The sequence below is a fragment of the Conger conger genome, chromosome 5, assembly GCF_963514075.1.
Source record: "Conger conger chromosome 5, fConCon1.1, whole genome shotgun sequence".
Classification (NCBI taxonomy): Eukaryota; Metazoa; Chordata; class Actinopteri; order Anguilliformes; family Congridae; genus Conger; species Conger conger.
The window spans coordinates 12075423-12090169 of NC_083764.1; the positions used below are offsets into that span (position 1 = coordinate 12075423).

Here is a 14747-nt window from a genome sequence, read left to right on the forward strand (position 1 = left end):
ATGTTTATTTATTTATTTGGTGGTTGTATGTTTGCTTTATTTTATCTACCAGCTTCCACTGAAGAATAGTTAAGATAAATACAATTTTGGGAAAGCTCCCATTCTTCTATTGGTGGGGCAAAGCTGTGATGCCTATTCTGTAGCTCTGAACTGTGCTGAGTGGTGTCCATGAAGGAAGAGGCCTTGGCTGACTCTGGTGGCAGTAAACTCCCAGTCCTGTGCTCGTCAGGGAAGACTACCTGGGACAGGCTCATTTCCACAGGTCGGCAACTTGCAGTACTCCCATCGAGTGCCGGGGTCCGTCGTGTAGCACCAAGGCATTCTCTCATTGTCAGGATTTCTGCAGTAATTCGATTTAAGCCCCCTGGAAAAGAATATGTGTTACCATGGATACTGTAGAAAGCTGACTTACAGTTGATTAAACTAAGTAGGGGACAATCCCCCTGGAGCAAATTGAGGTTAAGGGCCTTGCTCAAGGGTCCAGTAGCAGTGCGGATGTAATTGCGGCTACACCGAGGACTGAACCACCTAACTTGCGGGTCCCAGTCACGTACCTTAGCCACGACGCTACAGGCCGCCCCTGTGTAAATAAATGCTCATGTGGCAGCACTCACTTGCACGCGTAGTTCTCTGGCGTCCTGGAATGCTTGTGTGGATTCTGAGAGGCCCAGAGCTGGCAGGTCTTCCCCGATTCTGTCACGGAGATGGTTCCCCTGTAGGTACTTCCATCCCCGCAGGCACAGGTCAGCTCCTCCACGATCGTGGGAGGTTCAGAGGCTAAAGGTCAGGGATCAAAGAGTGAAGTGTCAGACGATTTGTACCACGGATATAACCTTGGATCGAACAGTCCATATTCTTAGCATTGAAAGCATGTGCTCCCCTCTTTTAAACTCGAAAAACATGCAGTGTTCTAAGGCTATAGCTGAAATACAAAACCGGAAAGGTTGTCACGTTTCAGGTCTGTCTCACCATGTTTTATGTTGATTTATGTTTATTCATGTTGTCTTAGTCATGTAGTGTCTTATCATGTATTATGTTAGTCTAGGTTCGTCATGTTGTTTAGTTTATTTCTTGTTACGATTTACTTTCTCGTCTTGTCTAGTTATGTTTCGTTACGATTATATTACCTTGTTATGTTGAATGGTTATCGTCTTAGTTTCGTTTTGTATTATGTTTTGATTTATGTTTATTGTTACGTTAACTGGTCGTTGTTTATGCATACACTTTTACATGTTTTTCCGCAAACCTTGCGTTCCGCCTTTTCTCTCTCTCTCTCGTTCTGTCCTTCACTCCCCTAATGTTTCTATTTGTCTATTTACTAAAACTACTAACGCTAGATCAGGATTGGGTAGAAACTAACAAGACTAATCATGTGTTCATGTTACCTTACGTTTCTCGTGCATGTCATTTACTAATTTACTAATGCTAGGGCAGGATAGGTTTATTACTAACGATTACTAATCTCCTTGTTAAACTTGTCATCCTTCGCACCTGTTTTCCATTTCCTTGCTACGCTCTAACTAATTGTCTACACCTGTCTACACCTGCATTTATAGCCCAGTCGCGCAACTGCTCACTGCGAAATTGTCTGCCTCTGTTTTTTCACGCAACTCTTGAGCATTATTTACTGTTTGATTACACGTTACGATCCACGCCTGTTTACTGACCATCGATTATTGATTTCTGTTTTGTGACCTTCGTTTTGTTTCTCGACTACGTCCCCGCCTACCGTTTTTGTACTTTTGCCCCGCTGATTGTTTCATGGTTTCGACTCCCGCTTCGCCCACGACTACGCCTCTGCCTGCCGTCCGCCTGTTCATCTGCCCCGCTGACAGCTCTCCTGCTACCGGACCTCCCTGCACGCCTACCGACTACGAGATTGCCTCTTCCCTCGGCACCGTGCTTTTTGTTTGTTTTGTATTTGTTTGGCTGGATCTACGTGTATGGACTTTGCTTGTGTTGACTACTCTCCAGGGATTCATCCCGAATAAAGCCCTGAGGGGTCTTTATATTACTATTGTTTCTGAGTCGTGCATTTTGGGTCCAACCCCCACGCACCCGTCTCAGAACAATTTCGCCAAAATGGACCCTGCTGACTCTACTGCCATGTTCCCCGCCCTCCAGGAACAAGGAGCCATCGTCCGGCAGCATTCACAAGGAATCTCCGAACTTCACCTGGAGATTCGTGAACTGTGTGCGGAGATGAGGAGGCTTGCCGTCGCGGTCCTACCACAACCACGGGAGGAGCCTTCCCACCCACCCACATCCCCAGCGCTCAACCCCACGGGAACCTGCCAATTCCGAGAGCCCCAACAACCCCCTCCGGAGAGGTTTGGTGGAGAACCTGAGAGGTGCAAGGCTTTCCTTCTACAATGCGACTTCGTGTTCAGGCAACAGCCCCAGACCTACAACAGCGACGACCGTCGGATTGGCTATGTGATGGGGCTACTCAAGGGGAGGGCGTTGGACTGGGCTACGGCGGTGTGGTCCGGGGATTCATTCCCTCCTCTTTACCCAGTCTTCGCCGATGAGATTCGGAAGGTCTTCCAACACGCATCCAGCGACCAGGAGCCATCCCAGAGACTGATTGCTCTGCGCCAAGGACGGAAGACCGCGGCAGACCACTCCATCGACTTCCGCACCCTCGCGGCGGCTACTAGCTGGAACGATGCGGCGTTGGCAAATCTCTTCCTGGCCAGCCTGAGTGAGACGCTCCAGGACGAGTTGGCGCGACTGGACCCCATCACCCAGTTCGACCAGCTCGTGCACACCACGATCCGCCTGGACAACCGTGCCAGACAACGTCGGTCGGAGAGACCGATCCTTCCTGGCAACCATTACCCCAGGCAGGGGCCAAGTCCTCGACTGGAGGAGCAGCAGTCTGAGGGATCCGAACCCATGGACCTGTCCCGGGCCGGTACAAGGATCTCTACTGAGGAACGAGCACGCCGCAGAACCACTGGTTCGTGCTTCTACTGTGGGAGGCCGGGTCACACCCAGGCTCGGTGCTCCTTCAAGACCAGGAGACCAGTGGAGGTGAGAGCTGTCGACAGACATGAGGGGTCTGACAGAGACAACCATCGTCCCACGCTCACGCCAATCTCATTGACGAAGTTTTGGTGTCTGAACTGAACATCCCCACCCTCCCTCTACCCCACCCTGAGAACGCGCGGTCGCTGGATGGAAGGACCTTCTGCCACATGACACAAATCACCATTCCCTTACAACTGATCATTTCTGGGAACCATCGGGAGATGATCCAGTTCCGCGTCATCCAGTCCCCTAATGACCAACTCATCTTGGGATTACCCTGGCTCCAGAAACACAACCCCACGATCAACTGGAGTTCTAACCAAGTGCAAGCATGGGATCCGAAGTGCCATCTGTCCTGCTTGCGTTCCGCCCCACCACCAGCAGAGGGAGTGCCAGCTCTACCACAGACTCCCAAACCCTCCCTGGAGAGGGTCCCCTCTCCTTACCATGACCTGGGAACAGTGTTTTCCAAGACACAAGCTCAGTCTTTGCCGCCTCATCGACCGTACGACTGCGCCATCGAGCTCCTCCCTGGTTCGTCACTTCCCTCAAGTCGCCTATACAACGTCTCCAGACCAGAGAGGGAGGCGATGGAGAAATACATCCGTGACTGCCTGGCTAACGGACTAATTCGCCCTTCTTCCTCTCCCGTCGGTGCGGGATTCTTCTTTGTTCAGAAGAAGGATGGCTCCCTACGCCCGTGCATCGACTACAGGGAGCTGAACAACATCACGGTGAGGAACAAGTATCCTCTGCCCCTGATGGACTCCGCGTTCCACCCACTTCACGAGGCCACCATCTTCACCAAGTTGGATCTCCGCAACGCTTACCACCTGGTCCGTATCCGCGAGGGCGATGAATGGAAGACCGCCTTCAACACCTCTCTCGGACACTTCGAATACCTGGTCATGCCATTCGGCCTCACCAATGCTCCTGCTGTGTTCCAGGCCCTGGTGAATGATGTTCTTCGGGACTTGTTGGGTCGCCATGTGTTCGTCTACCTGGATGACATCTTAATCTACTCCTCCAATGCCAAGGATCATGAATACCACGTCAGGCAAGTCCTACAGAGACTCCTGGAGAACAGACTATTCGTCAAGGCGGAGAAGTGCGTCTTCCACTCCGACACAGTTGAGTTCCTGGGGTTTATCCTTGAGAGGGGACGGATCAGGGCGGATCCCAAGAAGATTCTGGCAGTTACCAACTGGCCCACACCCACCTCACGTAAGCAGCTCCAACGCTTCTTGGGATTCGCCAACTTCTACCGAAGGTTCATTAGATCCTATAGTCAAGTGGTCTCTTCTCTAACCAAACTCACGTCCCCTGCGGTGCCATTCCGGTGGAGCTCCGAAGCTGAGACGGCCTTCACCAAGGTCAAGAGACTGTTCTCTTCCGCTCCCATCCTGGTACACCCCGACCCCACCCGCCAGTTTGTGGTCGAGACGGATGCTTCCGACACAGGGGTGGGAGCAGTGCTCTCTCAGGTGGCGGCCGCTGACAACCGACTACACCCCTGCGCCTTCTTCTCCAAGAAGCTGTCCCCGGCGGAGAGGAACTATGACGTTGGGAACCGAGAGCTGCTAGCAGTCAAACTGGCGTTGGAGGAGTGGAGACATTGGCTGGAGGGGTCCGAGAAGCCGTTCATCGTTTGGACCGACCACAAGAACCTGGCATACCTCCAGACAGCCAAGAGGCTGAACTCCCGACAGGCCAGATGGGCACTGTTCTTCGGGAGGTTCAACTTCTCTCTCACCTACCGCCCGGGTTCTAAGAACGTTAAGCCTGACGCCCTTTCTCGCCAGTTTAACACCTGTCCTGAGCGTGAGGTTCCAGAGAACATCCTTCCGGCCTCCTGCACCGTTGGGTCCGTCACCTGGAAGATCGAGTCGGTGATCCAGAGGGCTCTACGGGATGAACCCGATCCTAGGCCCAACCCCGGATTACGCCTATACGTTCCCGCAGCCGCTCGGACACAGGTGCTGCAATGGGCCCATTCATCCCTCCTTTCCTGCCACCCCGGCTTTACCCGCACCTTGGCGGTGCTGAAGAGGAGATTCTGGTGGAGCTCCATGATCCCTGACACCAGGCGCTTCATCAAGGCATGTACCACCTGTGCCAGAAGCAAGGCCTCCCACCAAGCCCCTGCTGGTTTACTCCAACCTCTGCCTGTGCCCAGCCGACCCTGGAGCCACATCGGCGTGGACTTTGTTACCGGACTTCCCCCTTCCGAAGGTAACACCACCATCCTCACTGTGGTGGACCGATTCAGCAAAGCGGCACACTTCATCCCCCTGGCTGGATTGCCCACCGCCCAAGAGACCGCAGAGGTTCTGGTGAGAGAAGTATTCCGCATTCACGGACTTCCCTCGGACATCGTTTCTGACCGCGGCCCCCAATTCATCTCCCAAGTTTGGAAGGCATTCTGCGTGGCCCTCGGGGCCACAGCTAGCCTCTCTTCGGGCTACCACCCTCAGTCCAATGGCCAAACGGAGAGGGCCAATCAGGACCTGGGGGCCGCTCTACGCTGCGTATTGGCAAAGAATCCAGCCGGCTGGAGCAAGATGCTAACCTGCGTGGAATACGCACACAACACCTTACCCTGCGCCGCCACCGGGAAATCACCTTTTGAGGTCTCCCTGGGCTACCAACCTCCACTGTTCCCTGACCAAGAAGCCGAGATCGCTGTTCCCTCCCTCGCCATCCACATGAAACGGTGCGCCAAGGTTTGGAGGGATGCCAAGGCCGCGCTGCTAAGCACGGCAGACCGCAATCGGCGTTTTGCTGATCGCCACCGCACTCCAGCTCCAGTCTACAAACCAAGTGACTCCGTCTGGCTGTCCACTAAGGACATTCCCCTCCAAGCCACCTCTCACAAGCTACAACCCCGCTTTATTGGTCCCTTTAAAATCCACAGAATCATCAACCCTTCCTCTGTTAAACTGTCACTCCCTGCTTCCCTTAAGATTCACCCCACATTCCATGTTTCATGTATTAAGCCCGTATCCTCTCACCCCATATGTCCCCCGGATCCCCCACCACCTCCCCCCCGCATTATTGACAACCACCCCGCATTCACGGTTAAGAAACTCTTGAACATTCGTAAGAGAGGCCGTGGGGTGCAATACTTGGTTGACTGGGAGGGCTATGGCCCTGAGGAGCGTTCCTGGGTCGCTCCCAGTCTCATTCTGGACAAATCGCTCATCAGAGACTTCCATCGTGACCACCCTGATAAATTCCAAGGACCGCCAGGAGTCGGTCGTTAAGGGGGGGGTCCTGTCACGTTTCAGGTCTGTCTCACCATGTTTTATGTTGATTTATGTTTATTCATGTTGTCTTAGTCATGTAGTGTCTTATCATGTATTATGTTAGTCTAGGTTCGTCATGTTGTTTAGTTTATTTCTTGTTACGATTTACTTTCTCGTCTTGTCTAGTTATGTTTCGTTACGATTATATTACCTTGTTATGTTGAATGGTTATCGTCTTAGTTTCGTTTTGTATTATGTTTTGATTTATGTTTATTGTTACGTTAACTGGTCGTTGTTTATGCATACACTTTTACATGTTTTTCCGCAAACCTTGCGTTCCGCCTTTTCTCTCTCTCTCTCGTTCTGTCCTTCACTCCCCTAATGTTTCTATTTGTCTATTTACTAAAACTACTAACGCTAGATCAGGATTGGGTAGAAACTAACAAGACTAATCATGTGTTCATGTTACCTTACGTTTCTCGTGCATGTCATTTACTAATTTACTAATGCTAGGGCAGGATAGGTTTATTACTAACGATTACTAATCTCCTTGTTAAACTTGTCATCCATCGCACCTGTTTTCCATTTCCTTGCTACGCTCTAACTAATTGTCTACACCTGTCTACACCTGCATTTATAGCCCAGTCGCGCAACTGCTCACTGCGAAATTGTCTGCCTCTGTTTTTTCACGCAACTCTTGAGCATTATTTACTGTTTGATTACACGTTACGATCCACGCCTGTTTACTGACCATCGATTATTGATTTCTGTTTTGTGACCTTCGTTTTGTTTCTCGACTACGTCCCCGCCTACCGTTTTTGTACTTTTGCCCCGCTGATTGTTTCATGGTTTCGACTCCCGCTTCGCCCACGACTACGCCTCTGCCTGCCGTCCGCCTGTTCATCTGCCCCGCTGACAGCTCTCCTGCTACCGGACCTCCCTGCACGCCTACCGACTACGAGATTGCCTCTTCCCTCGGCACCGTGCTTTTTGTTTGTTTTGTATTTGTTTGGCTGGATCTACGTGTATGGACTTTGCTTGTGTTGACTACTCTCCAGGGATTCGTCCCGATTAAAGCCCTGAGGGGTCTTTATATTACTATTGTTTCTGAGTCGTGCATTTTGGGTCCAACCCCCACGCACCCGTCTCAAAGGTCCTTTTATTCACCAAAGCAGAATGTTTATAAAAGGCATTTATTTTTCCTCTAATTATATGGATGAATATGTTTATTTATTTATTTTCTTGTTTGTATGTTTGCTTTATTTTATCTACCAGCTTCCACTGAAGAATAGTTAAGATAAATACTATTTTGGGAAAGCTCCCATTCTTCTATTGGTGGGGCAAAGCTGTGATGACTATTCTGTAGCTCTGAACTGCGCTGAGTGGTGTCCATGAAGGAACAGGCCTTGGCTGACTATGGTGGCAGTGAACTCCCAGTCCTGTGCTCGTCTGGGAAGACTACCTGGGACAGGCTCATTTCCACAGGTCGGCAACTTGCAGTACTCCCATCGAGTGCCGGGGTCCGTCGTGTAGCACCAAGGCATTCTCTCATTGTCAGGATTTCTGCAGTAATTCGATTTAAGCCCCCTGGAAAAGAATATGTGTTACCATGGATACTGTACAAAGCTGACTGACAGTTGATTAAACTAAGTAGGGGACAATTCCTCGGTGAAAATTGAGGTTAAGGGCCTTGCTCTAGGGCCCAGCAGCAGTGCGGATCTCATTGCGGCTACACCGAGGACTGAACCACCTAACTTGCGGGTCCCAGTCACATACCTTAACCACGACGCTACAGGCCGCCCCTGTGTAAATAAATGCTCATGTGGCAGCACTCACTTGCACGGGTAGTTCTCTGGTGTCCTGGAATGCTCGTGTGGATCCTGAGAGGCCCAGAGCTGGCAGGTCTTCCCCGATTCTGTCTTGGAGATGGTTCCCCTGTAGGTACTGCCATCCCCGCAGGCACAGGTCAGCTCCTCCACGATCGTGGGAGGTTCAGAGGCTAAAGGTCAGGGGTCAAAGAGTGAAGTGTCAGACGATTTGTACTACGGATATAACCGTGGATCGAACAGTCCATATTCTTAGCATTGAAAGTATGTGCTCCCCTCTGTTAAACCCGAAACATGCAGTGTTCTAAGCCTATATCTGAAATACAAAACCGGAAAAAGTCAAATGCTGCTACATTTGCTCTATGGACAGGAGATGGTCAGGAGGGTGTATCACAAAGCAGGATTACTGAGTTAACTGGATAAATTCACTGAGTAAAACCAGAAACCCTTCCAAAACCGGAACACGGACTGAAGTACCTTCCCTCCGTCTCACTTAATAATCCCGCTGTGTGATATATATCCCCCAGGTCAGGAAGTCTTTGACTCATTTTACAAACATGCTGTCATTTTGAGAGATTTTTTTCACGAATGTAAATGTTGAGTTGTTTATTTAATCTGTTTCATCTCTTCAGTTTATTTACGGACATGTGCTGGACGTCAAACTGTCAATTTTAGGGAGGTTATATAATTATCCAGAACATTTAGCTTGTTAGATTCAACATCCATCCACAAAAACAATACCATTACATACCTGTTTTTTTACCAGTGAAACGAACATAAATCTCTCAATATATCTTTCCTTGTATTGCATTGTAATGCTTCTCTACCAAAGTTACACTATGTATCTGCGTATATGAAGCCCTTGATTAAATTGATAAATTGGTATGAACATCTCACTAGATGTGGTATAAATCCATCAGCCATATAGTATCATATCTCATTTGTAGGGGAAATGTATTCTGGTGAATTTCTGCATGTAAAATCACAATCCACTCTAATAAAGTTATGGTGTATGGTACATACAATCATTAAAGACAACGTATATATGTGGGATAAACTATCGTGAGTTCATACCACATTTTAACAACAGGTCTAAACAGGAAGTGAAATTCAAAGCAGTTTTTGACAGGACAAAGTCATGGGGTGGCCATATGCCCAGGGACTAGTGGGGTCTTTCTTATCTGTGATGAAACACAAAAGCACATATTTGCCTGTTACACAAGGCAAAGTACTGCATTGAACACACCGGGGTGTTTCGTACAGTTCGGTAAAGTAAAGTTGTAATTGTTATTTTGAACAGCAGAGCTTAGGGCTGGAGCTAGTTTGTTTTTATCGCTGTGTTAATCACTGAAACTGGAACCCCTCCAACCTCAGCTACCCCCTGCTGACTATGGAACTACAAGTTTGCCACTCGGAAGGCTGACTTCATCCCTACATATGCCTCCCTCCAGTCCCTACAATTCCTTGCCCTAACTTGAGACCTGGATCACACCTGACAACACCGCCACTCCCGCTGCCCTCTCATCCTCCTTCTCCTTCTCTCACACTCCCCGGCCTTCCGGCCGTGGCGGTGGTACTGGTCTTTTGAATTCCATTCTGTTGCAGTATCCTACCCTACTAACCTTTTTATTGCAGTTATCTATCGTCCTCCAGGGCCCCTGGGAATCTTCCTTGATGAGCTAGACACCCCTCTCAGCTCCTTCCCTGAGGATGGCACCCCACTGATTCTCCTCTGAGATTTCAACATCCACCTTGAAGCCTCCCAGGCTGCTGCCTTCCTACCAGTACTCCACTCCTTTGGCCAGGGAACCTCGGCGTGGTGATGGACAGCAGACTGTCCCTCTCCGAGAACATTGCGGCGGTGACCCGGTCATGCAGGTTCTTCCTATACAACATACGGAGAATCCGCCCCTTTCTCACCCCCTACTCTACCCAGCTCCTGGTCCAAGCAATGGTTCTGTCCCACCTGGACTACTGCAATTCCCTCTTGGCTGGCCTCCCAGCGTCCACCATCAGACCCCTCCAACTTGCAGCATGCAGCAGCTCGTCTGGTCTTCAACCTTCCCAAATACTCACATGTCACCCCCTGCTTACTTCCCTCCACTGGCTGCCTGTCATGGCTCACATCAAATTCAAAACACTGGTGCTAGCATTCCAAGCAGTTAAGGGGTCTTCCCCAGCTTACTTACAAAAAATCATCAAACCCTACACCCCTGCCAGACCTCTTCGTTCAGCCTCCACAGGCCACTTGGCACCTCCCCCTCTCCGAACTTCCACCTCACGCTCACGACTATTGTCTGTTCTGGCTCCACGGTGGTGGAACGAACTCCCCGTTGAGGTCAGAACTGTAGAATCTCTCCCCACCTTCAAGAGCAAACTGAAGACGCACCTCTTCAAGCAGTCCCTCCCTACCTCCCTGTGAACCTTAATTGTTGTCTTTCTGTGAGTAACTTTTTTGTGTATCAGTATTTTTAGTTTGGCTAGGCAAGCAGTGTTTGGCTAGTTAAGGGGTTTGGTCATACTTTTGCTTTGTTTGTTTGTTTGTTTGTTTAAAAAAAAAAAATTCAAATAGCAGGTAGCAGTTGAATTTGTACTTCCCTCTAGGGTCTCTCAGCGCACTTATCCCTGGTTACGAGTATGCACTTTGTTGTACATCAAGTACAACAAGACCCCTCCATTCTGCCACTTTGTGCCGTCTGGCGCCTCCTCCTCGCCACACCTGCACCTCACGCTAACGAATGCTGTCTGTCCTGGTCCCACGGTGGTGGAATGACCTCCCGGTGGATGTCAGAACGGCAGAGTCTCTGACCTCCTTCAAGCGCAGACTGAAGACCCATCTCTTCAGGCTACACTTTTCCCTCCCCAACTCACCACCATGATTAGCCTTAGACTGTAATGACACTGTATAGATTGTATAGATATTGTTACTTGTATAGGTATTGTTGTTTTTTTTATTGGCTGTTGTATTGTTGTATTCTAGCTGCAATTGTGGTATGCTAGTTTGAAAGTTGATTGTACTCTTAAAGGGTTCTGATTTTCTGTATGTTTACACTAGGACTCGGAACTGTACTGTCCTCTCAGGTCCTCTTTGCACTTGTTCTTGTGTTTAATTTGCACTTTGTTGTACGTCACTCTGGATAAGAGCGTCTGCTAAATGCCATGTAATGTAATGTAATGTAATGTTCAGATCCTGTCCATTTTGTGCCGACTCACCCTTCTTTTCATACAAGACCATGCCTCTCCTCACCACGCTATTGTCAACAATGCAAGGGTTGCGTGGGTTATTGCTGAAATGCAGTGCGTATGTTGGAGCACACAAAGTTTAATGTCATCTTTCAAATAGTCAACTAATTTAAACTTTCCCCAAAACAAAACAAAACACAAAAAGGAGCCAAGAGCAGATACCCAGTTGGACATAAATTATACTATGAGGAGAACACTCATAGTATAATTTACAAATATTTGAAGCATATATTTATCACTCCAAAAGAGGGCTGTTCAGGAGCCAGAAAAGCAGTCCATGCATGCTCCATACACTTACTGGTCTTGAATATAATCATCCAACCATTAACAATATTATTGATATAGTTGGCACATACTGGATTCTCATGTCATTATCAAATGAATGGTGATAGATTATGTTTGTTTTTTTCGATAAAAGTAAAATGCAGTGCTGGAGGTTTTCATAATTTCAGCATGAAATGTCACATTTATTGAACACTGTAAACCAAATTTCCAGACTAAATGAAGGGGAGTCTCCATACAAGATTCAAATCCTTTTTTGACTGATATAGAAAAACATTCTAAAGCTATTATTGTTGATTGAGATATAACGGTCAAGGGATATGCAGGAAAATGAGTAAATGTGCCGGGAATAATACCTAACATTCACCACAAATTATTACATTGATTCAGAATTGAAGGACGCATCCTTAGTAATGGAAAGCAACGTTCTGAAGCACTATTTCGATTATTTCAGTTGGGTTACAAAGAGAGAGCTGTCATTGAAACAAGAATAGTCAACACTATTCGACAAATCAATATAAAAATGAGAAATACAAACAAAATAATATTATAATTCTAATTTGGCAATTCTTTCACATGTAATTGATGTACATCATATAATGGAGAATGCAATACACATATTGCATAATCAAAGGATAAACATCAAAAAAGTAAGCCATCTTAATGAACAAATTGTCCACAGTGGGTTCAATTGTCATTAGTGCCTTCAAGCCCACTTTGATATCAGTGTAATTAGATTTTTTACAGGCCAAAGTATACTCACCAGCAGATAGGAGGTTGCAGAGCAGGAGACTTATATTGAGTTTCATGATGTGCCACTGGCAGGCAGGGCAGAGCATACAGCCTTCCTGTACTGTGTTATGTGCTTTTGTTAGTCAACAGTCAGGCAAATAAAGAGATGGACACCAGTCATAAGTCAATCATTGTCCTAACAAGGACAGAGAGCAGAGGTCAAACTTGGTTTTATAAATGCCCTTAATTTTAGACCCATCACTTATGGTATCTTATCTGTAAGCTAATTGGTGGAGTTTATCACTGTTATACCATGAAGACAAATTCAAATACACAAAAATCCGAAAACACAGGAGTGTGTACATATGTGCCCCCCCCATACACACACACACACACACACACATAGCTGAACTTAATTCCTGTAGGAGATTACTCTTGTGATCTCAAATTAATGCTACAATTTGGATTTATAATTTACAATTTAGCAGATTTACTAAATAAATTAACAATTTACTAGAAAAAGATTGTGTTTGTTCTGTGTCTCAAGTCAACATTGAATGTTTAATATTTAACTGAAAAAGACCAATATCTCCTTTGCTAACACAGCAACATTTATACAATTTACAAAGCAGACTGATCTTGAGTTTTTTTAGTAGAATGCGAGCTAAAATCCTCTGAATTATTTTGTGATAAACTAGAAATATTTTACACAGAGGCATACTTAAATATTACCAGTTAAAATAATGATTTGAGGATATTCCATCCATCCATCCATCCATCATCACCCGCTTATCTGGAGTTGGGTCGTGGAGGCAGTAGGCAAAGCTGGGTATTCCAGGCGTCCCTCTCCCCAGCAACGCATTCTAGCCCCTCCTGGGGGATCCCGAGGCGTTCCCAGGCCAGGAGAGATATATAATCTCTCCAGCGGGCTCTGGGTCTACCTCGGGGTCTCCGCCCAGTTGGACGAGCCTGGAAAACCTCCAAAGGGAGGCGCCCGGGAGGCATCCTGATCAGATGCCCGAACCACCTCAATTGGCTCCTTTCGACGCGAAGGAGCAGCGGCTCTACTCCGAGCTCCCTCCGGATGTCCGAGCTCCTCACCCTATCTCTAAGGCTGAGCCCGGCCACCCTACGGAGGAAGCTCATTTCGGCCGCTTGTATACGCAATCTTGTTCTTTCGGTCACTACCCAAAGCTCGTGACCATAGGTGTGGGTTGGGACGTAGATCGACCAGTAAATCTCTTCACCACGACGGTCCGGTGCAACTCCCGCATTACTGCTGACGCTGCACCGATCCACCTGTCGATCTCACGCTCCCTTCTACCCTCACTCGTGAACAAGACCCCGAGATACTTGAACTCCTTCACTTGGGGCAAAGACTTGTTCCCAACCCGGAGGGAGCAATCCACCGTTTTCCGGCAGAGAACCATGGCCTCGGACTTGGAGGTGCTGACTCTCATCCCGGCCGCTTCACACTCGGCTGCAAACCGCTCCAGTGCATGCTGAAGGTCCGATGAGGCCAGCAGAACCACATCATCCGCAAAAAGCAGAGATGCGATTCTGAGGTCACCAAACTGGACACTCTCCTCACCTCGGCTGCGCCTTGAGATCCTGTCCATGAATACCACAAAGAGGACCGGTGACAAGGGGCAACCTTGGCGGAGTCCAGCACCCACAGGAAATGTGCTTGACTTTGTGCTGAGAATGCGGACACAGCTCTCACTTTGGTTATATAGGGGTCGGATGGCTCGTAACAACGGCCCCGGTACCCTATACTCCCGCAGTACACCCCACAGGGTTCCCCGGGGGACACGGTCGAAAGCCTTCTCCAAGTCCACAAAGCACATGTGGACTGGATAGGCAAACTCCCATGACCCCGCCAGCAACCCTGCCAAGGTAAAGAGCTGGTCCACTGTTCCACGACCAGGACGGAAGCCACATTGCTCCTCCTGAATCCGAGATTCGACCGTTGGTCGGAGCCTCCTTTCCAGCACCCTAGTGTAAGCTTTCCCAGGGAGGCTGAGGAGTGTGATACCCCGATAATTGGGTCACACCCTCCGGGCCCCCTGCTTGAAAATGGGGACGACCACCCCGGTCTGCCACTCTGCAGGTACTGTCCCCGACCTCCACGCGACACTGAAGAGGCGTGTCAGCCAAGACAGCCCAACAATGTCAAGAGCTTTCAGCATCTCAGGGCGAATCTCATCCACATCCGGCGCCTTGCCACTGAGGAGCTTTTTGACTACCTCAGCAACTTCCGCCAGGGATATAGGTGCAGATTCCCCCGAGTCTTCAGGCTCAGCCTCTTCCACAGAGGACGTGTTGTTTGGATTCAGGAGCTCCTCGAAGTGCTCTTTCCACCGCCTGACAATATCCCCAGTCTGGG

General features: G+C 48.6%; 1 protein-coding gene across 1 annotated transcript in view; it reads right to left on the bottom strand.

Moving 5' to 3' along the window:
• The window catches only part of LOC133128246 (apolipoprotein(a)-like), a 42220-nt gene that overhangs the window by 11579 nt on the left and 15894 nt on the right, over positions 1–14747 (bottom strand). Inside the window, exons 20-23 of the mRNA XM_061241625.1 lie at positions 8115–8277; positions 7741–7865; positions 615–777; positions 240–364 (exon numbers count right to left, since the gene is read on the bottom strand). Of these exons, the coding sequence (XP_061097609.1) occupies positions 240–364; positions 615–777; positions 7741–7865; positions 8115–8277 (576 nt within the window). The remainder of the gene's footprint in view (positions 1–239; positions 365–614; positions 778–7740; positions 7866–8114; positions 8278–14747) is intronic.